This window comes from Petaurus breviceps, unplaced genomic scaffold (genome assembly GCF_028583685.1).
Source record: "Petaurus breviceps papuanus isolate PSGF00001 unplaced genomic scaffold, PetGlider_PUasm1.0 90994, whole genome shotgun sequence".
In the NCBI taxonomy this organism is placed as follows: Eukaryota; Metazoa; Chordata; class Mammalia; order Diprotodontia; family Petauridae; genus Petaurus; species Petaurus breviceps.
The window spans coordinates 8,471,883-8,496,622 of NW_027187393.1; the positions used below are offsets into that span (position 1 = coordinate 8,471,883).

General features: G+C 39.3%; 1 protein-coding gene across 3 annotated transcripts in view; it reads right to left on the reverse strand.

The window, feature by feature from the left end:
* The window catches only part of SAMHD1 (SAM and HD domain containing deoxynucleoside triphosphate triphosphohydrolase 1), a 62,313-nt gene that overhangs the window by 17,828 nt on the left and 19,745 nt on the right, over positions 1-24,740 (reverse strand). For all 3 annotated transcript variants that reach the window (XM_069077628.1, XM_069077627.1, XM_069077629.1), the window contains 7 exons: positions 24,216-24,286; positions 15,440-15,595; positions 10,689-10,789; positions 10,457-10,565; positions 9,593-9,684; positions 6,041-6,156; positions 2,734-2,873 (listed from right to left, as the gene is read on the reverse strand). In XM_069077628.1, the coding sequence (XP_068933729.1) occupies positions 2,734-2,873; positions 6,041-6,156; positions 9,593-9,684; positions 10,457-10,565; positions 10,689-10,789; positions 15,440-15,595; positions 24,216-24,286 (785 nt within the window). The remainder of the gene's footprint in view (positions 1-2,733; positions 2,874-6,040; positions 6,157-9,592; positions 9,685-10,456; positions 10,566-10,688; positions 10,790-15,439; positions 15,596-24,215; positions 24,287-24,740) is intronic.

Genomic DNA, 24,740 nt, shown 5'->3' on the forward strand with positions numbered 1-24,740 from the left:
CTGACAGCACCTTAAATGTAGTAGGCATGTAATGTTTATGGAAATGAATTAGACATAGTATCTCAGGATGTCCTAAGATACCATATAAGATAAATGGGGTAATTCTTTCTCTTGGTGGAGGCAGGAGTACACAACTGTTGCATACACAGTTAGATAAAATCACTATACTAGTTGCTTTCAGTTGTTTTTCCTTGTTACGAGAGGGTTCAACTTGGGAAAGGAGGGGGGCATATTCAGGAAGAACTGACGTAAAAAGCAAAGTCATCAAGACATTTAAAAAAATAGATAATTGAAGGAAATGTGGGAATTGAGTGAACTTCAATGACTCCATCTTGTAACTCAATTCTGGATCTGGTTCAGTTCCTTTTCTATTCAATTATGGGTCTAGTCAATTTCTGTCTTAGGAGAAAACTGTATTCGATTATGAGAATTGTGGGGAAAAAAACTTTATTGCATTGTTTGAACCTGGCCCTGCATGGCTGGCAAGCTAGACCACCTCTATCTGTTGCTTAGAGATCCTTAAATAAGGACCTAGGTTAATTTGACCAGAAATCCAATCAGAATTGAAGACTAATACAAGGAGTTTTCTTTTTTTCACAATTATACATCTTAAGCAAACCCTGTGGTTTTATCTGAAAACTAGACTTTTATTGGTCAACCAATTATTGTTTCCATGTTTTTCTGACTGTACATAGACACCTCCTTTTTCTGATTTCAGGGAATTGTACCTGTTCATTCTCTCTCTCCCAACCTGGAAACTCCCTAAACTTTTCTTCAATTATTAATCAGATCACCTAATTGTTTTTTTTTTCCATTAAGTAGTCTTATTTAATTGTTTTTAGTACATAAGAATCTCTCTCACTATGTATTACTCAGGGTCTTTGAACTGACCAGGCAGCCCACTGACCCATTTATTGTGCCTGTTTTTCTAGTAAAATGTACAACTCAGAATTTTTCCCTCAATTATTGTTAGTTTTCTGTCACATAATAGGTAAATGTGGCAAGGAAAAGAAGTTTCCTATCAAATGTAGGAATAAAAGAAACCTGGTAAAATGTGGACCCAGTGTCTATGCAGTGAAGTAGTAGTTACTTCAAGAAGAAAAATACAACAATAGATTAAAGTCTCTTAAAACTTTTAGAACTGAGTGTGGGGATTTGAGGATGGGCATCTGGTAGCGCAGCCCCCACGTTTAGGATTTTGGTTTACCCACTGACTGGTGATACAGGACCCCTTGGGAACTTCTGAAAGCTTTGTCCCTCATTCTTCCATTAGCCATAACATTTAATTCAACTCAGACCTACTCAGCTGCTTCCCATGCAGAGAAGAGATGCTACTTAAGGTCTGTGATCAGATGGTTGGTTGGGATAGCCAAATAAAAATCAAGATGGCAGTGAAGTCTGAGGAGCTCAGCTTCAGACCTAGCTTAAGGGGAGCTGGGCTAAGATCTCACCAAGAGCTTAAAATAGAGGAAAAACAGCATAAATCAGGTGTGACACAGATATGGGCCTATTTTTCAGACTGGTGTTTCATGACCTAGTCCATGATGCAAAGTTCAGAAAGGGGAAAATGGAATTATGAATTCAGATTCTTCTTCAATATATTCTTAGAAGGTCTGAAAACACCACATAATAGACACAGAAGGGCATGCAAAATAACCAACAAAGAAACAATTTTTATAAAATTTTAGAGAAAAATGCACTCTGTGACACTGGCACCTACACATGGACTGGGTTGACCTTTGTTGGTATTAACCTAATAGCAAAACAAATTTTGGGAAAATTTGTCTCCAACTGTTAAGGTAAGTAGGGAGTCACTTCTGCCTAATTGAAAGAGAACTCAGGATAGCAGAACCAGGAGAACTTTGTACACAATTACAGACACATCATATCTATGACAACTGACTTTGATAGACTGGGCTCCTCTCAGCAATGCAAGGTTAGAAGACAACTCCAAAAGACTCATGATGGAAAAGGTTATCCACATCCAGAGAAAAGAACTACAGAGTCTGAATGCAGACTGAAGCAAACTACTTGCTCTCTCTTTTTCATTTTGTTCTTCTTTCTTGTTGTTCACTCCATTGGTTTTATAATTCTTCTTTACAACTTGACTAATGCTTAATGTGAAGATATCTGTAGAACCTATACTGGATTGCATGCTGCCGTGGGGGGGAGAGGGCGGAGAAAATTTGGAACTCAAGGGATTATGGAACTGAATGTTGTAAACTGAAAGTAAATATATAAATTAAAAAAAAAGAGAACTCTTTGAGATCATCAGTTGGCAGAATGAGATGTGGACATCTAAACTGGAAAATGTAGAAACAGTTCAAGAGAACAGAAGCAGACTGAGAAGGCTATTTGATTTAATATGGTTAAGATTTTCTTTGATCACATATTATTTGATACAGAGACTAGGGATGACATTAGTTATATTAAGAGGACTACTATTAATCATCTATAAATCAGGGGCAGCCAAGTGGTGCAGTGAGTAAGAGTGCTGGCCCCAGTGTCGGGAGACCTGGGATTGGTTCTGGCCTCCAATACTCGGCGCCCACACAAAAATAATAACTGGCCGTGTAACCTTGAGCAAGTTACTTAACCCCGACTGCTTTAAAAAAAAGTCATCTATAAATCAGAATCCCACATTGTCAAATTTAAAATTAAGGTTTGTTTGGGTAATTTGAAGGACTTGAAAGCATCCCACTCATGGGGAGAGTTATCACTATCTCCACTTACCATTCTAATCTTCTCTCCCCCTGTAGGCTGAGTCTCGCCCACAAACTTGTATAGTTTACGACATTCAACTTTGTGTAAAATCTCTCGTGCCTCAGCCAATCTGGGATCACTAGAGTGCAAAATCTCCAGAAAAATATTATCTGCCAAAATCAAAACAACAATTCATATCCTACTATCCAAAGCCCAATAAATCATCCAGATGTGTAGAAATGATGTATTAAAAAGGATTTTCTAGGAATTCCTAAAAACTGGAGTCTTGTGCTTTTAACAAGTGATCTCCAATCAAGTTCCTTAATTTATGCTCTACTATCGGCACCAAAGTCCACAGTGATAATACATCTCTCCTCAGTTTTATATGGTGATGGTAGCACCTATTATTCACATAGTGCTTTTCATCTTACAAAGGGTTTTCCTCATAAAGCCTAAGGCCTAAATTATTATTATACCCATTTTACTGTGAGGAACCTCAGGTTCAAAGAGCCTGAATGACTTGAAATGTAGGTCAGGGCACGGACTTGAATTCTAGGTGTTCTGTCACCTAAGCCCATCACTCTTTCTACTCCCCTGTTATCTTATCTCTGATATAACATTTCTCATCTTTTAGAGCTCCTACCAAACCAAGGTTTTTTAGGCTGGGGAGAAGATATCACTGTTACTTATTTTTCTAGTATTCCTTTATGACTCATCACAAGGTGAGAAGAAAGCAAGGTTATAATAATGATCTTGTGTTAGGGGGTTTCTACGGGTCCCTAGGATTCATATTTTCTTCTACATTTTTTTTAAAGAAAGAACAATGGTTAACTTCAACTTTCTTCTTTTTTTTTTGCTCTTTGGAGGAGGGGAGGGCAGGACATGGCTAGTACATGTTAAGTGTCTGAGGCCGGATTTGAACTTAGGTCCTTCTGACTCCAGGGCCAGTGCTCTATTCATTGCACCACCTAGCCACTCCTAACTTCAACTTTCTTTTTTTTGTTTGTTTTTGGAGGGCAATTGAGGTTAAGTGACTTGCCCAAGGTCACACGACTAGTTTTTGTGTTAAGTGTCTGAGCCCAGATTTGAACTCAGGTCCTCCTGACTCCAAGGCTGGTGCTCTATTCACTGCGCCACCTAGCCGCCCCACTTCAACTTTCTAATGAAGCATTTTACACTTCTGGTCAGAACAAACTAATACTGATTGAATGCAAGTTGAGGATCATACTTCCTCTAATTAACAGAACCCTTAGGAGAGACTCATCAGAACACTGGGGAAGTTCACCTCCTTTGCCATGGCTTCGATTGTGGCAAGGGTCTTTTTTAGATAGTGGAAGCAGAGAGGAGTTGAAGTCAACATGGCCTCAATATTTCTTCCCTGTCACCACCATGGCTTTGATGTATGGTGTGTTCCTGGTACCTGCAACTGGATCTTTCTCTTTTTTTGCTTTTTGGAGGGAGGAAGTTGGGCAATTGCCCAAGGTAACATGGCTAGTTTTTGTGTTAAGTGTCTCAGGCCAGATTTGAACACAGGTCCTCCTGACTCCAGGGCCAGTACTCTATTCACTGCACCACCTAGCCGCCCCCATAATTGGATCTTGAAGCACATTTCCTATAGAAACAATGTAATAAATGTTGGGTATGTGGATAGACCACCACTAAAGTTGTCTTCCAATTGTATGGAAGTGATCCTATGTTTTGGGAACCTTTTGCTGTGAGCACAATCTCTGGCAGGTTGTATATTATTCAATTTAATAAACATTTATTAAGCACTACCTATGGCCAGGCACTGGAATACATAGAGGCAAAAAATAGTCCCAGTGTTTAAAGAGTTTACAAGGTAATGGAGAAGACAAGCAAACAAATATATCCAAAGCAAGCTATACCCAGAAAAATCAGGAAATAATTAAGAGGGGTTGGGGAAGGCTTCCTGTAGAAGGTGGGATTTCAGTTGAGACTTAAAGGAAGTCAGGGAGGTCACTAGTGGGAAGGAAGTATTCCGGGCACGGAGGACAAAGAGACTGCCCAGAGTCGAGAGATGGAGCGCCCTGTTAATGGAACAGAAAGCCAGTGTCATTGAATTGAAGAGTACATGTTAGGGAGTAAGATGTAAGACTGGAAAGGCAGGAGGTGGAAAGGTCATGAAGGGCTTTGAATGCCAAACAGAGCATTTTGCATTTGCTTCTGGAGGCTACAGGGAGCCACTAATATTTATTGAGTTGGGGCGGGGGACAGGGGAGAGAATGACATGTTCAGATTTCCACTTTAGGAAAATCATTTTAGTGGTTCAACAGAGGATGGACTGGCGTAGGGAAAGACTTGAAGCATGTGAAAATATATGTGTGGGGGCGGGTAGGTGGTATGGTGAATAGAGCACTGGCCTTGGAGGCAGGAGGACCTGAGTTCAAATCCAGCCTCAGACACTTAACACAAAAACTAGCCATGTGACCTTGGGCAAGTCACTTAACCCTACTTGCCCTCCAAAAAGAAAAAGAAAAAAGAAAATTTATGTGTGAGGCAATGAAAGCCTGCACCAGAGTGGTGGCAGTGTCAGAAGAGAGAAGTGGGTCTAAACTTGAGATGTTACAAAGGTCTAAGATACAAAGGCTTCAGATATGGACCCAGTGATGGACTCTGTGTCTGTTGTATAAACCAGCTGAGCTAAGCTCAGATATAGGCATCAAGGGAAGCTTGGCTACCAAGGGATAAATTTTTTTGGCAGACAAAATAACTTTTAAAAAACAGTCTGATACTAGCCGTTTGACCTTGGGCAAGTCACTTAACCCCAATTGCCCTCCAACCCCCCCCCCAAAAAAAACCAGTCTACTGAAAGCACAGGAGGACACAGCACTTCAAGCTTTACAAAGTACTTTACATTTTATCTCACTTGACCTTTATAACAACTCTGGGAGGTCGATACTGTTATTATCCCCATTTTACAGATGAGGAAACTGAGGCAGACTTAAGTGACTTGCCCAGGGTCACACAGCTGCTAAGTGTCTGGGACAGGGTTTGAACTCAGTACTTTCTGACTCAAAGTCCAGCTCTCTATCCACTGTGACACCTAGCTGCCACAAAGATTAAATTACACATCTTCTAAAGCATTAAAATAAGGTCCATAGGACTTATCATTTTTGACCAAATACATTATGGATTTGATGAGCTTTTATTATTGGCCTGGGAATCTAATTACCACTTATAATATTGTTTCTATAGCAAATCACTTTTTGAATCTAAAAAAAAATCAACTTAATCTTTAGAAGTATAACTGATTTCTAAGTTGGGGACTGATTACTACATTGGATCTGGGTTGAACTAAATACATTCTAGATATTACCTGTAAGTTTAGTGTAGGCTTCCATATCATCAATTGCTGTAGAAAGCTTGTACTTTTTCCCTTCAGCACCTTCTATTTGTATGTAGGGATCTGCTTTAAGGAAGGCATCTGTAATCCTGTTGAGAATTAATTTACACAATGTATGAAAGTGCCTCCCCTCCTTTCACTTCTGGGTGGGGGACTATGAGTGTGGAAGGTTACTTATACAGATGCTTGTCATATTATCCCATACAGCTAATTTGTAAGCTGGTTTTACAGAACTCTCTTTTAAATCTCTGTCCCAAGGGAAGGCTCACCAGGTTGGGGCGGGGGAGATAAAGCTGAAAATGAATGTGACATGAAAACAAAAAGTATCAATAAAAAAGAACTCATTTCACCTGAATGCAGATTAAAGCATACAGTTTTTAAATTTATTTTTCTTGTTTTGTTTTTTTCTGCTTTCTTTCACAACATGATTAATATGGAAATATTTTGCATGAATGCATGTGTATAAACTATATCAAATTGCTTGCCTTCTTAATGAAGGGAGAATAGAGAACAGGAGGGAGAGAATTTGGAACTCAAAATATAAAAAAAACCCCAAATGTTAAAAATTGTTTTTACGTGTAATTGGGGGAAAAAATTAAAAAAAAAAAAAGAACTTGCTTCAGTTCTTAAGTAACTTATTCCTACTTCTAGCAGCCTTTGTGCATGAAGATTGCTTTTTCTTAAGAAAGTTCCAAGGAAAAATGTGTCTCCGTCACATTAAGTAAGCAATTATCTTGCCAACCTTCCAAACCCATCAACCTTCCAAACACATCAAAAAAGTCTAATATGATGGGCAATGTTCAATACACCACAGTCTCCTACCTTTGCAAAGATGGGATGGAGATACCTTCCTATAGCTTTCCCTCTGGGGCCATGCTTGACCATTAGAATTTCATAGTACTCAACTGCAATTTTTCTTCTTTGTTGTTTCCATTTTCATTGTTTTGTTGGGTTTTTTTTGCTTTTTGGAGGGCAAGTGGGGTTAAGCAACTTGCCCAAGGTCACACAGCTGGTTTTTGTGTTCAGTGTCTGAGGCCAGATTTGAACTCAGGTCCTTCTGACTCCACGGCTGGTGCTCTATTCGCTGCGCCACCTAGCCACCCCTCCATTTTCATTGTTGCAGTCATTGTGTTTATTGTTTTCTTGATTCTATTTATTTCATTTTGCATCAGTTTGTCTTCCTTCCATACTTCTCTATACTCATTCATTTTTTTATAGTACAATAACAGTGTGTATTTCTACACACCTCAACCTGTTTAGCATTACCCAATCAATGGGTATCTTTATTTTCTATTATTTACAACTACAAGATCATCCACTTATAAATATTTTGGGGGCATATAAGGGCTTGCTTTTTGTCAGTGATCCCCTTTGGAGTATGTGCCTAACAATGAGACCTCTGGCTTATGGGGTCATTTTAATAACTTTCTTTTTTTTTTTTTTTGCCTTTTGGAGGGCAATTGGGGTTAAGTAACTTGCCCAAGGTTACACAGCTAGTTTTTTCTTTTGGTGTGGGTGTTAAGTGTCTGAAGCAGAAACCAAACTCAGGTCCTCCTGACTCTGGGGCTGGCGCTTTACTCACTGTGCCACCTAGCCACCCCTAATTACTTTCTTAACATAATTCCACATTACTTTCCAGAATGGATAAACCAATTCATAGCTGTAGCAACAATGCATGAATATGCCTGTTTTTCCACAACCCCTCCAACATTGATTCTCATCATCCTTTTCCATCTTTTTCCATTCATTTGCTAAATGTGAGGTGAAACCCTAGAGTTGTTTTGTTTCTCTTAGTTTGGGGAATTAGAACACTGTTAGATATTGTTGTTAATAAGCTATAACTCCTCTTTTGAGAAACATTTACATTATATGACCACTTATCTATTGGGGAATGGTTTTTGCTGCCTATATATCTTGGGTATTAAACTCTTATCAAAGATATTTCAAACAAAGATTGTTCCCCTAGTTGACTTCCCTCTTATTCTAGTGTCTTTAATTTTGTTCATGCTATCACTTTTCAATTCTAATAACCCAAGTTTACAATTTTTATTTTGTGATTTCCCTCTGCCCCTTGTGTGCTTAGGACATATGTCATTAGCTTAACATAGCTGTGAAAGGTAACATCTAATTCTAATTTCTTTATGGTGTAATAATAATAATAATAGCTAACATTTATATAGCACGTACTATGTGCTAGGCACTGTACTAAGAGCTTTACAATTATGATGTCATTTTATCCTTACAACAACACTGGAATTGCTATTATTACTCCCATGTTACAGATGAGGAAATAGGGGCAAAAAGAAGTTAAGCAACTTGCTTAAGGTCACACAGCTAGTATGTGTCTGAGGCAGGACAGGAATTCAGATCTTCCTGACTCCTGACCTGGCACCATGCCACTTAGCTGAAATGACATTTATCATTCAGGTCACATCTCCATGTTGTAAGACACTGATCTAAAACATAGTTTCTGTTGTACTGCTTTACAGTTTTCTCAGAAATTTTCATCCAACAGGGAGTTCTTCTCAAAGTAATTGATGTTCTACAGCTTCCTAGTAGTTTCCACCTACTAAATAAATTGTTTCTGTGTCTTCTTTATCTTAGAAGACACGTAGGTGGCACAGTAGATAGAGCTCTGGACCTGGAATCAGGAAGACCTGGGTTCAAATCTGGCCTGAGACACTTACTAGCTATGTGACCCTAGGCAAGTCACTTAACCTCTATCTGCCTTAATCCACTAGAGAAAGAAATGGCAAACCACTCCAGTATCTTTGCCAAGAAAACCCCATGGACAGTGTAGTCCATGAGTTCATGAAGAGTTGAACACAACTTAACAACTTCTTTATGTAGTTTGTTCCAGTGATCTAATTTCTAATTTTTTTTTTTTTTGCTTTTTGGAGGGCAATTGGGGTTAAGTGATTTGCCCAAGGTTGCATGGCTAGTTTTGTGTTAGGTGTCTAAGGCCAAATTTGAACTCAGGTTCTCCTGACTCCAGGGCCGATGCTCTATTCACTGAGCCACCTAGCCGCCCCTCTAATTTTTTTGAAAACTATAACTAACTAGCTTTTTTTTTTTAAGCAATTGGGGTTAAGTAACTTGCTCAAGTTTACATGGCCAGTTATTTTTTGTGTGGAGCCAAGTATCCAAGGCCGGAACCTCCCGGGTCTCCCGACATCCCCCGACACCAGGGCCGGAGCTCCTACTCACTGAGCCACCTGGCCACCCCAGAACTAACTAGCTTTGATGACTGATGCTTTGTGATATGATTTGGAAGGATTTTCTTTTTACCCTTGATTCCTGCTCCCCACCCCCCATGTTTCCTTTGCTCTTTTAGATATTCTATATCTTTGGTTCTTCCAAGTAATTTTCTCATTAGTTGGACTGGCTCTAAATATGGCTTGCTTTTCATTTCATCTGAATTATGTCAGAATTTCAAATAGGTCTCAAACAGAACATGTGCAACATTCAATTCACTTTGATAAATACACAATGGAAATGTAGGGAAGTGGTGAGCAAATTGCTTACATTGTTTCAATGATGTTGCCAACTTTGTGCTGGTAAGCTCTTCGGTGTAGAGAGTTGCGTGTATGGAACATGTCATACAGATTTCCAACTTCCTAGAGAATTGTGAAATAAATTCTAATTTATACAGTGTACAAATATGAGAAACAGAAGAGGGACAAAGACAGGCACAAATAATGTGTATAAATTTAACAAGGATATCACAGAATCATAGAATTTGGAGCAAGAAGGGTCCTGAGAGGTGATCTAATTCAGCACCTTCATTTTAAAAACACGCTCTAAGAGATAATGACTGACCCAAAGTGACGAGGTAGTATGTAGCTGACACTAAATTGGAACCTGGATCTTTTGACTCTTTCCACTACACAATGAATGAAGCACACACCAGCCAAGTTCCATATAATCCTAATATAAGAATGGCAGATCTGGGATATGCACTGGCTTGATCATAACTTTTTAATACTTATCCACCAAGCTGGCCTAAATATTGTTAATGAAATAAAATTTAAATTTTTTTCAAGGTTTTATTATAGCACAATCCCAAGATAAACACATTTATGCATATATCTACACATAGAAATATATCTATACACACACCACACACATGCAAATTAAACAGTTATGTATTTGACTTCCCCTCTCAGAGCATGCCAAATAAATTCAGGGTAGGGAAAAATCATTCACTGGCAAAAGCTGGGAATACTTTCCAATATTTTATTAATATTTAAAAGAGCCTTTAGCAGTGCTAAACAAAAGAGAAAATGACTGAAAGTGCTTATAAAAACTGCTACTCCCCAACCTTCAATTTGTAAATAGAAACAACCAAATTCCCTTCTTTCTTGACTGCTTCTCTTTCAAACACCGTACCTTGTCTCTGGTGCAAATATGTTTCTTTTCATCTACTTCACACACACGGGCAAACTTAATAAAGCGCTGATAGTCAAAGTTGTTTTGAATTCCAAGATGGTGGCAATCCCTAAAAAGATTCCAAAGAAAAAAGTCTACTGAAAAAGGTCAGTAGAAAATGTGCACCTTAAACAATAACAAATGAAGTTATGTGTCAAAGTATCACAACTCTTGTGAAATGTTCAATGTATACCTGGCAAAATAATCCCATTTATCCACATCAATGCCATTGCGTTTATTAGCCACTATTTCATAAAGAAAGTTTTTCTCTTCAGGTCGCCCTTTATACGGCCACTGGAAGAAAACCCAGGGAAGAGCAGATTTAGTCTTAATGATGGATTTATGTTATACTCACAGATATGGCAGCAAAGCAATCTTAACAAAAGAGACAATTATTTACACAACAGCCTTTTCTGTTTATGTTGCCAAATTTTAAAATGCATGAAAGGTCTTTTACATACAACTTCCTTCACTCCCCAACATCACCTCTTAGTCATTCTGTGAATAATGAGCATAACAGGCATGACTATAAGTGAAGATTGCCATTATTACCCACAGAAACCATAGTGGTCAGTACTCTGTGCTGAAGACTATGGAAACAACCATGTCAAATTTCTAAGACCAATCAAGAGCTATGCTATATTTCTAGGAAATATATCAGAACATCTCAATGCCTGTCTGACCTAAAGATTTATTCCTAGTGAGTCATAAGGTAGCATTAGAAAAATGATTCTTAACTTTTTGGATGTGATGGATCCCTTCGAAAGTCTGGAGAAATTACGGAATCCTTTTCAGAATAACAGCTTAAAATGTATAAAACAAAACACACAGGATAATAAAGGAAACAAATTTTATTTAAATATAATTGTCAAAATACTATAAAAGAAAGTTCATGGATCCCTTTGGGAATTGTGGAGGAAGAGAGAACAGACAACACAGATGTTATTTTTAATACTATCTTTGATTAAAGGTAGGGACTTTAGAAGAAAAGGAAGGACACAAGAAGAGAGAAGTCAACTAAGACTATTCAATGAGACTTTCCTGTTCACAGCTTAAGACGAAGTGTAAATAATAAGAACTAGAAAGAATATATTTAGTAAAGAAATTTGGAGCAGCTAGGTGGCGCAGTGAATAGAGCACTGGCCCTGAAATCAGCAGGACCTGAGTTCAAATCCAGCCTTAGACACTTAACACTTACTAGCTGTGTGACCTTGGGCAAGGCCCTTAACCCCAACTGCCCTGACTTCCCCCCTCCAAAAAACAAAAAAAATAAAATAAAGTAAAAAGAAACTTACTAATATGATCAAGGTGACTTTAAACTGAGAGGGTAAGGAAGTGAGCCCATCCAAATATAAACCCTAACCAGACACCATTAAATAGAGAAAATATGAGCCCACTTTGAATCAGGGAAGTAGTGACACCAAGTTAACTCACCCTCCTTTCTCAAGATGAAGTCCCCAGTTCACTGTTTTTTTTCTCCTTCTCAGCTCCTGCCTTTATTTTAGGGGACTTTAGCATCCATGATGATTCTCCCTCAGACACTCTACCCACCTCCCATTTTCTCACCCTCCTCATATTCCATGACCAACTCTTCCATTCAGCCCAGTCACATAGAGGGATGATCAAACCCTTCATCTCATCATTACCCACATGTGTTCTATTTCTTGTATTAAAAAAGCACTGATATGGGGGCAGCTAGGTGGCACAGTGAACAGAGTGCTGGCCCTGGAGTTAGAACCTGAGTTCAAATTCGGCCTCAGACACTAGCCATGTGACTGTGGGCAAGTCACTTAACCCCAATTGCCCTGCACTCCCCCCTCCAAAAAGTTAAAAAAAAAAAAAAGCACTGACGTTTCTCTATCTGCTTGTAATTTCCTATCGTTCTATGCCTTAACCCCCCCCAAACCATTCCTTTTAGTCATGGTGAACTCCAATCCTTTCATTCCTCACTATTTTCTCAGGTCATTATCCTGGCTCTGACATAATTTTTCTTCCCAATCTCAAACCTATGGTCAATGGGTTGTACTCCACACTGTCCTCTATTCTCAAATTCTTTGCTACCACATCTTACTGCTACTCATGCATTGCCAGATCCCAACCCTAGATCACTCCCACTATCTACCTATCTACCTCCTTTCCTACCCAAATGCTGTTGCTGAAATGGAGTCAAGCCAATGAGGTGGCTAGATCCACTAAAAATTGATATTATAGAACATCACCTCTTCCCTCACAGATTCTATATATCATTGCCCCAGAAGTTATTCCAAACCTCTTTTCTCCTCAAACCTTCCATACCTTCCTGTCTTCTAATTTTCTCTAGTGAAGATCTTGACTCACACTCCACTGACTTAAAGTGTACATTCTCTTTGACCCAGCAACACCACTAAAAGATGAAGTCAATGCTTGAGGGGAAATGGAATAATGACAACTGAAAATACAAAGGCAAAACTACTTGACTTTGCTTTTGCTTCTCAACAAAGAGTATGATCTTTAAACCCAAAGGCTAGAACAAAAATGGTTAACAGGAAACTGAAGTACCAAGCCAGTAAGAGAGCGCCCTCAATCAAAAGATGAAGTGAGATAATGTGGGTAAGACGCTCTACTACTAAGCCTAAAGCTCTCCATAAATGCAAGTTGTTCCTATTAAATGTCACCTCACTGAATTAATATAGTCACCTGGACCAGAAGAACTGCAACAACAGTCACATAAAAATTTTGGGATATGACTACTGAACCTGCCAATGACATTTAAAAACAACGGTCGAAACTGGAGGAGCTTTGGGACTGGTGGATGGTAAATGATGAGATTTTGAAAAAGAGGAAAGCAGGTTCTTCACATTTTAATCTGGTGAGTCTGACATTAATTTCTAGAAATAGAACTTTTAAGGGGAAGTGATGAGAAACATTTACTATAAAGGGAGGTCGTTAAAAAACTGTGTTGAGTAGCCAAACCAACTTCATTTTGTTTTCTGCATGGGATTACTAGACAGGCCAGTCAAGATAATTATTATAGACAGAGTACATGGATTTTAGGAAAATATTTAACAAAATCTCTCACAATATCCTTGTGGACAAGGTGGACAGATGTGAACTAGATGACAGAACAATAGGATGAGAATGGTCAGTCCAATGGGCACCACTGGACCCAAGATGATGGATAGATGTCATTTCTGGAGGGATGTTTCTAGGGGCATATCATAGGACTTGTCCTTGGCTGTGTTCTACTCAATATTTTTCACTAATGACTTGAAGATAAAAGGAAGACCTACAACAAAAAGTCCCCTCCCCATTTTCTTAAGCCTCTCACCCAACCCGTTGGCCATATAGTAAAATGAAATCCAATAGGGCTAAGTGCAAAGCCCTACACTGTATAAGTATGGGGAGGGGAGGCCAGGAAGGTATAGCTAGGCAACAATTCATGAAAAAAAAGTCTGGAGATTTTAGTGCATATGAGTCAATGGTACGGTATAAACAGGCTGCATTAACAGAAAAAGTGTCCAGGATAAGGGAGTGGATGCTCCCTTTATGTTCTACCCTAGTAAGACCTCATCTGGAATATTGTGTTTGGTTCTGTGAACTGTATTTTAGGGAAAAAAACTGGTAAGCTAAAACCCATCCAGAAAGGTGACCATCAAGATGATAAACAAACTTGAAACCATGCTATATTAGAATCAGTTGAAATGATAGGAAATGTTTCATCTGGATAAGTTTCTTTGCTTTATTCTGTTGTATTTGGGGGGGGGGGGGGGGACAAACAGGCTTGATGATCATCTTTAAACATTTAAAGGATTACGTTGTAGAAGAGGGTTAGAATCATTCTGCTTGACACAATGGGCAGAACGAAATTTAAGGGCAGAATTTCAGTTCCATAGGAAAAAAAAAAGCTTCTGAGTAATTAAAGGATCTGCACAAGTAGAATGTACTGCTTTTTTTCAAAGGGGGGGAGGGCAGGGCAATCGGGGTTAAGTGACTTGCCCAAGGTCACATGGCTAGTAAATGTTAAGTGTCTGAGGTCTCATTTGAACTCAGGTCCTTCTGACTCCAGGGCTGGTGCTCTATTCACTGCACCACCTAGCTGCCCCAAAATGCATTGCTTTTTGAGGTAAAGTCATTATTAAGTCTTCAATGGATGGTTTGTATGACACTTGGGGGCACATAGTGGGTGTCACACATCACACAGTGAATGAATGCTTTAGGTTGGGCTTGGACTAGAAAAATCTCAGAGGTTCACCCAATTCTAGAATTCTAAGATTTGCCAACTGCAGACAAACAAAAGAACATGATCTGTGAAGACAGACCGCTCCTCAGAAGCAGCTTCAAACTCCTCAGACTCTCAAGCAAGAACGATATCACTGGATTCTGACTGGGGAACAAAGCCACTTTGAAAGGGTAAGTTCTCATTTGGATAAAGAAAATTCTAGGACACATTTTAAAATCACTCTCATTAACTCCTAAAGGAATTTAGAAAGAAAATGTCAAGAAAAAAACTCATCTCCAAAAACTCTGGAGTATCTCTCAATGTTTCTATCTTTCAACCTTGCTTACAGTTTTCCATGAATATATAACTTTCATACCTTTTTTCTGTATGGGCATCAGCATCAAAGATCCAGAGCTAGAAAGAACCCTGTGTAGAACTGAACTGGGGCTCTGAAACATAAACACTTTTTTTTTATGTTTATGACTCATGAGTCTAATCTATTATGTAATTAAGTGTTCCTTCAAAACAGTCCAATGTAAAATTTTTACTTTAAAGAAAGAAGATAATTAACAGGTAGAGTTTTCAAATGAACTATATAGCTGTCCTTGAGTAATCAACTTGAGATCCAATTACATTGTGGAGTGCTTCTAAACTAAAAACTAAGTACTTAAAAACTGGTAAGAGTAACAGAAAACAGTCACTCATTTGAAAAGCATAAGGTAATTCAAACTAAGCAATTAACTCACCGAAGAATTCTCTACTGTTGAATCAAGAGGTCCTGCGATTTGTTCTTTGATAAAACATATATCTTCTTCTGGGATAAGTCCATACTTCTTCATTATACTTTCAATTCCATTGGCATTAATCAGATGGTCAAACATCTGGACTGAAGCTATTTCATGCTGAAAAAATAAGAACAGAAGAAACTTGCCTATCTGATTTGTAAGTGCCTAAATTATAGTTCTTAGTCTCTGACCTTAGTTTAGAAATTCAGCTAACCTGTAAAGAGTTAAGTCTGAAAATTCAGTTGACTTCTTAATCACTTCTCTATTTTTGCCTCAAAGAATTCTGCTGTCTTTGAGGGTTGTGCGTTAACTCACAATTCTGATTGACCAGAGGGTCTGATCAAGTATTTTTTTATACAACCAAGTTATCCTTCAAGGATGTTTTTATTATCCAAAGAAGTCTGGTCCATTATCTTTAACCTTGCAGGCAGACTAAAAGAACTAACATTTCTTGGTCACGGGAAGGAAGGAGAGGGTTGTTGCTAGCCCCTCATTCCTAATTTCCTATCAATCACATTATTCCCCATGCCTCAGTGTGTAACCAACCATGCTGTCCTTGACCCCATGTCACCAACCCTATAACAAATTATATTTTTTTCTCATTTACCCTATTCTATTCTTTGTTCTAATCTCATAAAAAGAAGCTAAGTCTCCATTGCAGATTCTTTGGCTAAATTATGACAGCCACTGACCAATTCTACTGGCAGATGTTGTTCAGTTGTTTTTCAGTTTTATTTGACTTTTTGGGACCCTATTTGGGGTTTTCTTGGCAGAGTTACTGGAATGGTTTTCATTTCCTTCTCTAGCTCATTTTACAGGTGACGAAACTGAGGCAAACAGGATTTGGTGACTCAGCCAGGGTCACACAGGTAATAAATGTCTGACGCCAGACTTGCACTCAAGTCTTCCTGACTCCAAGTCTAACACTTTATATACTGTGTCACCTACCCACTCCTGTTAATGTTATCATGCTGTAAGGGTTATGGGATTTAAAGATCTTCCATGCCCCACTGGACTTGCTGACGTAGCAGGAAGGGGCGGAGCAAGAGGAAGCGGAAGCCAAACTACAGTTCCAGCGGTGGCGGCAGCAGAGGCAGCGGCGGCAGCGCAAAGCCCTTTTTGAGTCAGCCAGAATTTCTGCTAAGGACTCCTGCTGAGGACTGCCAGGGGCCGGAGCTGCTGGGAGTGAGCTTCCTGGACGCTGGGTGGTTGCTGTGAGTGGGGAGAGGAGGACCTTTGCCTGAGGTAGCCTGTTCTGTTTTAAAGGCTTGAGAATGTGGGTGCTTTCTACTTTATCTACCTGTGCCAATTTCATAACTACTCTGATGGCTTTCATCTTCTGGTTTTGGGACTCAGTCTTTTGGTATCTTAATAAATTTTCTAGCTTATTCCCCCACATGGCAAGCATGATGTATTTTGTGATGGATAATTATATCAGCATATCTGTAATTTCCATAGGCATTGTGAATATGGCATTGCTGATACACATGCTCAGAGAAAACATGCTTCGGTCTACCTTTGCTCAATTTCACTTGTGAGACAGATACCTTATGATCATGATCGAAACTGTTTTTTGGTTTCAAGGGACCATGACATTTCAGGTTTTACCATGCCCTGTGTCAGTAAGCATATTATATTCTCAGCATGTTTTTAAATGCAACCTTATAAGAATATATTTTTTTAAATCCATCAGTTTATCACACTTTTACCAGTTCACAAAATTCTCCACAAGCCATATACAGACTTGGTGACAGAGGTAATCCATTTCCCAAAAGTGAACATTAGCAGCAGAGACCAGGCAACAGGTCTTGAGCCACCAGGCCTTCTAGACATGCCTTGGCCTTCCGACCAACCGTGAATCAAAGACTCAAAGGCTCAGCCTTGTCCTCTCCCGTCCTGTGCCCAGGGGATGATAATCAAATCAACATCTTCGCTGGACCTGGGAGACAATTACCCTTTCTACTTGGTAGGGTGGGGTAGTTGACTATCCTACCTTGATCTGAATTCTGTAATTTAGAACTGAAAGCTACCTGGAAGAAAACCTCCTTTCCCCACTACTACTTTCTCCTCCCCAAATCCCTAAATCCCTAAACAGCCTTGCCCATACTTCCTAGTCTGCCTTTTAGAATTTCTGTTCTACCATTAACAGTGACCTTCAAATCATACCTCCCCCTCCCACACTCGTTCCATCTCCCCGACATCATGAAAACCTGGGTGTCCTCAAAAAGAAAAAAAAAATACAACAAATCATGATATCTCTGACTAGTCCCTGTAAGCGTCAAAGTGCTTTCTCTTATGCTTACTACCTATGTAATTTTGTACAAATTACAACCTCCCTGGGCATCAATTTCCTCATCTGTAAAATGACAGGGTAAGACTCAATGGCCTCCTGAGGTTGCTTTCAGCTCTAAAACCATGATTATACAATTCTACAAATACAATGGGCTAAGAGAAAGAGTAAGTACACTCATTGCTTCTCACTTTGATCTAAAACACCCACCCATTCTTTCCCCCTCTCCAAAACACTCACTTATCTCTCCTCCTTTTTGAGTAATACCACCTATCTGGAATGATCATCCTAATCAGGCCCTGGTGGCAACTATCTACCAGGGGCCAAAACACTCTTCTCCCTTTCTCCAGGAGTTTAGTACCTGGTTCACAGTCTTCTTTGGGAAAGCATGCTCCTACTCTTATATCTGGAAACTTCAGTATTCATGCTCCTGCTCCTACAAATATCCAGACTAGTCAGCTGATCCCCTTCCTTAATCAATAAGCAGTAAGCACCTACCATTTCCCAGGGATTGTGCAAAGTACCAGGAATAGAAATACAAAAAAGGGAATTAATTCTTATCCTAAAGGAGCTTAAATTTTTCCTGGGAGATACAAAATGTTCACAGGTGAGTAAATATAGAAGCTCTACCTTACCAACTTGAGAAAGCAAGGAAGGTCTCCTGTAGGAGGTGGAGCCGGAGCTCAGCCATGAAAACAGTCAGGAGTTCCAAGCACAGAGGTGAGCAGGGAGGGGATTTGGGGTTCAGGAGACAATCTGTAACAGGGGTGGGTAACCTGCTGCCTCGAGATCACACTAGATCCTCAAGTGGGGCCCTCTGACTTAATCCAAACGTCACTGAACAAATCCCTTTAATAAAAGGATTTGTTCTGGAAAACTTGGACTCAATCAAAAGGCCACACCCAAGGACCTAGACGGCCATATGTGACCTCAAGGCCGCAGGTTCCCCACCCCTGAAGTCTGTACAAAGGTGGGGAGATAGAGGATGGGATGTCACAGACGAGGAACAGCAGGTGGCAGGTGGGCCCATCCCCCAAGGGGAGTAATCCTCCTAAAAGGACAAGCTGGAGCCTGACCACGAAGGGTTTTAAATATCCAACACAGAAGTTTATTTTTTATTCTAGAGGCAGGGGGGCTCAAAGGAAGCTCAGCTGCCATGATATACCTTCAGTCGGCCTCAGTAATAAAGAAGAGATGATAATACCCTTAATCTCATCATCAACTCTAAGTGTTCCAACCCTACAACTGACAACTCTGAAATTCCTCCATCTGAACATGACTTCTTATCCCTCCATCTCCACCTATGCTTCACCCCTCACTTACCTTGTGATTCACAGCAAGGCAGGTAATTTTTGCCTGCCTCAGTTTCTTCAACTGTAAAATATACATCATAATAGCACCTACCTCCCAGGGTTCTTTTGAGGATCAGGGCATAATATCTGCTAAGCTTTTAGCACAGTGCCTGGCACATAGTAGGCACTTAATAGAAACTTATTCCCTCCCCTTCTCCCTGCAAACCTCTTCTCTGATCTCACTGTAACTTCTGGTCCAGGGGTTCTTAACCTTTTTTGTGGAAGGGACACTTCCTGACAGTCTGGTGAAGCCTCTACCCTCTTCTCAGAAGCACATTTTAAAAATACATAGGATTACAAAGAAAATCAATTATAGACTGGCAGCTAGATGGTACAGGGGATAGAACGTGGGGCCTAGAGTCGGATACCTGCTAGCTGGGTGACATTGGGCAAGCTACTTCACCCTGTTTGCCTCAGTTTCCTCATTTGTAAAATGAGCTAGAGAAGGAAATGGCAAACCATTCCAGTGTCTTTGCCAAGAAAACTCCTTATGAAGAGTCAGACACAACTAAGACACAACTGAGTGAATAATGAAATTATACTGAAATACATTTATCAAAACGTTAAAAATTCATGGACCTCAAGCTAAGAACCTTTGGTCTAGTCCCTCTATTGAAACTTCTAGCCTATCTAATGTTCCCTGCCCAACCGGTGCATTACCCTGCTCTAGCCTCACTTTCCTCCTTTTTCAATACTCATGTTACAGTGAATCCATTCCACTTTACACTGTCCAGCCCCCTCCCTCTATCCCCCCCAACTCTAGCTCTGGATTACTCCCAGCACCTTGTCTTACCTGCTCTTATTTTGTCTTATCCCCTTGACAGCTATAGGAGGAAGTCATACAAACAAGAGTGGAAGGAAGCCACTATAAATTTGTTATCTAATCTCAATTCACTTCATTTACTCCAAAGCAATCCTGGTAATCTTCCCTGATTCCCACAGCATCTATATTCCTCTTCTCTCAAGTTACTCTTTTAGAGAAAACTCTATTTTCACCTGAAATCTCCTCAAAATCTTCTCTCTCTCTTCTCCCAGTTCCAGTCTAAGAAGAAAAAATGACCCTTCTCTTCATCAGTACCAAATCCCTTTACTTGTATCTTTAATCCCTTCTCCTTCCATATCTTCAAGGAATTTGGCCCTTCTGTCATATTTTCTCTCTGCCTCACTCACATACACACAACCCTTTAATGTCTCTTTATCCACAAACCCCTTCCCTGCTGCCTACAAACATGTCCAAACACTCTTTACACACCTTAAACAAACAAAGCAACTCCCCCTAAAAAGACCAGACTTTCTGTCTTGCCTCTGACATATAACAGGTGTGACTCTAGGCAAGTCATTAAATTTCTCCCTGCCTCTGCTAACTCTCTAGGGACTTCAAGATGCACAACAGTTCTGCTGATCTGTGTTGGTAGAGGGAGTTTACACATCTGAAGTTCTCCATACCAATAAAATCAGTCTCGGCAAAAAAAAAAAATCCAGTGTGCAGAGGTATTTAACAATATCTTACTTGTAGTAAATAAATAATTGGATGAATTTATTACGAAAAAGCCACGTGGCTAGGTGGTGCAGTGAACAGAGCACTGACCCTCGGGTCAGGAGGACCCGAGTTCAAATCTGACCTCAGACACTTGACACTTACTAGCCGTGTGACTTTGGACAAAACAGCCCTGCCTTCCCCACTGCAAAAAGCAAAAACATAAAAATTTAAAAAAAATTTTTTAAGTTCCACCATGTATATGTTTTAAACTTCCTAGTCTGTTACTGAAATGTTCACTTTGGAAGATAGTAAACTAATGGGGTTTTAGGAAATCTTTGTTTTAGTCAGACAGAATCTTATGAATAAGACAATGTCCTGGTGAAAATAAAGTGTTTGCCTAAAAGGGCACTAGAACTGGAAGGGTGAAATTCAATCAAAATTGAATGTACAAAGTAAGTAAGTCAGACAGTAATAAAGGGAGGTCTCAGAAACATGAGGATTATTTATGGGCATCAATATATTTTTCAGAAAATATTATTTCAACAATTTATTAAATATGCAGTAAATCCTTACTACTAAAGCATCAGTTTCATTTAGAGTCACATTTAACAAAAACAAAACAAAACAAAACCTCAGAACTACACAGAACTTGATCACTCACTTTATGCATCACACTTCGCTGCTAATATCTTTGCAAAAATAAAATCACCAATGCAGAAAGAAGGAAGGGAAGTTTGAGATCACATAGTCCAAACACTTCATTTTGTTCTTGAAGGAACTGAGCCCAAAGGTCAAGGAAATTGCTTGAGGTTGCACAGTTAACTAGTGGGAAAGCCATGTCTATGGTCCCTTCCCCAAAATCCACCTTTAAAGGAGAAAGATTTAGCTCTTCTCAGCAATACAACGATACATGACAACTCTGAAGGACTTATGATGAAAAACTATCTATCCCCAGAGAAAAACCTGATGGTTGTCTGAATACAGACTGAAGCATATCTTTTTTAACTTTATTTTTCTTGAGGTTTTTTTTTGTCTGTTTCCTTTCACAATGACTATTATGGATATGTTCTGCATGACTATACATGAATAAGTGTAGAGAATTGCTTGCCTTCTTAATGATTGGGGGTGGGAAGGGAGAGAATTTGGAACCCAAAGTTTTAAAAACAAATGTTAAATTGTTTTTAACATGTAACTGGGGAAAAATAAAATACTAAATGAATAAAAATATAAAGGAGAAAGATTTGCTACCACTCATATGCAAAAGGATATGCATAGGTTTGCAGGCAATATTCTATGAGCTGGTACCAAAAAAAAAAAAAATTCTGTGAGCTGGAAGGGCCCTTAGAGGACAGCCTGGGATCCTTCCCCATGCAAGCTCTAACACTCCACCTATGGGTTTTTCATAGGATCACCTACTTACATTTGGAAGGGACCCTGAGCTCATCTTACCCAACCGTCTTGTTGGACTCCACCCCAAAAGAGGATGAAGAAAGTGAGGCCATAGAGAAGTTAGGTGACTTACTGGACCCCAGGTTCTGACTCCACATCTGGTGCTCCTTCTACTCTATAACTGACTTGTCTTCCAATGAACTGACAGAAGCACATTTGTAGTTCTTTTCTATACTTACCATATTCTCAGTTGAGAAAGGCAATATGGTAGAGGGGCAAGGGTACTGAACTTGGAGCCAGAAGACCTAGATTCAAGTTCTGACTTAGAGATCAACTAGCAGTGTGATCTTAGAGAAGTTATTTGAATTTTTCAGTTTCAGCTTCTTCATCTGTAGAATGGAGAGAATACTTGACATATATTCCTGTTTACCTCACAGGGCTGTCCTGAGGAAAGCACTTTGTAAACCTGAATGTGCTAGATAAATGTGAATTATAACTAACTTGTGTTGTCAATTGTGCACGTTCCATCTATCTTACTAGATTTTAATTCTATAACCAAAGAATCTTAGAGCTAAAAAAGGCCTCAGAGAACTCTTAGCCTAGTCCAAAGCCAAAACATCCTCTGTTCCATGACTAACAAGTTCAGCATTAGCTATAACATCTCCAGTGGGGGTGTTAAGTCATATTCTCTTATATCAAGCTGAAATCTGCTTCCCTACAACTTCTCCCCATTGCTTTTTAGTTGTTCTGCCTTTTGGGGCCAAGCATAATAAATCTAATCTCTTTCTAAAATGACATTTAGTTTTATTTATTTTTTTTTTGGAGGGGGAAAGGCAAGGCAATGGGGGTTAAGTGACTTGCCGAAGGTCACACGACTAGTAAGTGTGTCAAATGTCTGAGGTCGCATTTGAACTTGGGTCCTTCATGATTCTGGGGCTGGTGCTCTATTCACTGTGCCACCTAGCTGTCCCTATTTTATTCTTTAAAAATAATTTACTGTGGGGCAGCTAGGTGGTGCGGTGAATGGAGTACTGGCCCTGGACTCAGGAGGACCTGAGTTCAAATATGGCCTCAGATACAACATTTACCAGCCATGTGACCTTGGGCAAGTCACTTAAGCCCAATTGCCCCTCCAAAAAGAAAAAAATTTAATTTACTTGTAGATTTCTTTTTATCTATCTCATCAAATTTTAAAATGAGCTGCTCCAAAGTTCTATGTCCTAAAACATTTGGGGTTTAAAACCATAAAGCATCCAATTACAAATTCAATTTAATACTCTGATCCAGAGGTTCCACTTGCTGGGCATATACCCCAAGAAGGTTACTGACAAAAAGAAAGGCCCCAAATACAGCTAAATATTAATAGCAGCACTTTTAATGATAGCAAACAGCTGGAAACAAAGTAGGTGTCTATCAAACCGGCAAACTGCTGAACAATCTATATATGTCATAAAATATTTCTGGGTCATGAGAAAAATATGATGACTACTGAGAAGCATAGGAAGGGAACTGATGAAAAGTGAAATAAACACAACCAGGAAAACAACATACAAAATGACAAGAATGAAAATACAAAAAAAACATTCAAAACTGAATGCTGCATAATTATCAGATAACTTGACCCCAAAAAAGAGACATGAGAAAATACCACCTCCTGCTTCTTTTCAGAGGTAGAAGACTTGGTATCGGACACTACCTATTAACACCAGATTTCTCTGCTGCAGTGGTTCTCAACTATTTTTCCCCTTCTTTTGTTACAAGGGACTGTTCTCTGGGAAAAAGAGGGGGTGGATACATTGGGAAATATAGGTGATATAAAAACAACAACATAGCTGACTACTTAAAAGACTCCAAGGTAAATTCTTGTATGAAACAAAAGCTTGATCTCCTCATTAGTGAGTTTCTAGCCCAAACCCCCATTGCATGAGGTCCCTAGGCCACGCTCACTTCATTCTTGGGTCCACTCCTCACCCTCCAGACAGTTCAACTCCTTTATGCCCTGTACACCCTGTAAATGTGCTGCCCAAGAGGCCTGCTCCTGCTCTCCATGTTTTCCAAGTCTTCTTTATTGTTTTCCTTCATCAGAATGTAATTTCTCTGAGGGTGGGGACTGTCTTTTTTGTTTGTTTGTATCTCCAGAACTTTGTGGAGTGCCTGGCACAGAGCAAGTACTCAGTAAATACTTCATCTGTTTATTCTATATGAAAACATGATGATATCACATACCTTCCAATTCAACTCTGGACGAGCAAGTGGAATAAACCTTCCATCAAACATGTGTGAAAATGGTCCATGACCTTATAAAGAGAATAAGAAACACTGGTTCATACGACTGAAAAGCATAAATTCATTTTCCCCATTCTTCATTCAAACTTAAATAATTTCAATCCTTCAAAAGATCTACAGCCTCAACAATACACAACACATCTCCTCCAGGCTTGAGAAGACAGGCTCCTCAAGCTGTTGCGACCAAAATACTTCATCACTTATGGGTCAACTTTTTTTTTAATTTATTTTTTTCTCAATTATATATAAAAATAAATTTTAATATTTGATTTTTAAATCTTTGAGTTCCAAATTCTTTCCTTCCCTTCCATCACCCATCCTGAGAAAGCAAGTAATTTGATATAGATTATACATGTGTAGTCATACAAAACATATTTCCATATTAGCTATATTACCAAAAAATAAAGTTTAAAAAAGCATGCTTTCATCTGCATTCAGATTCCATCAGTTCTTTCTCTGAAGGTA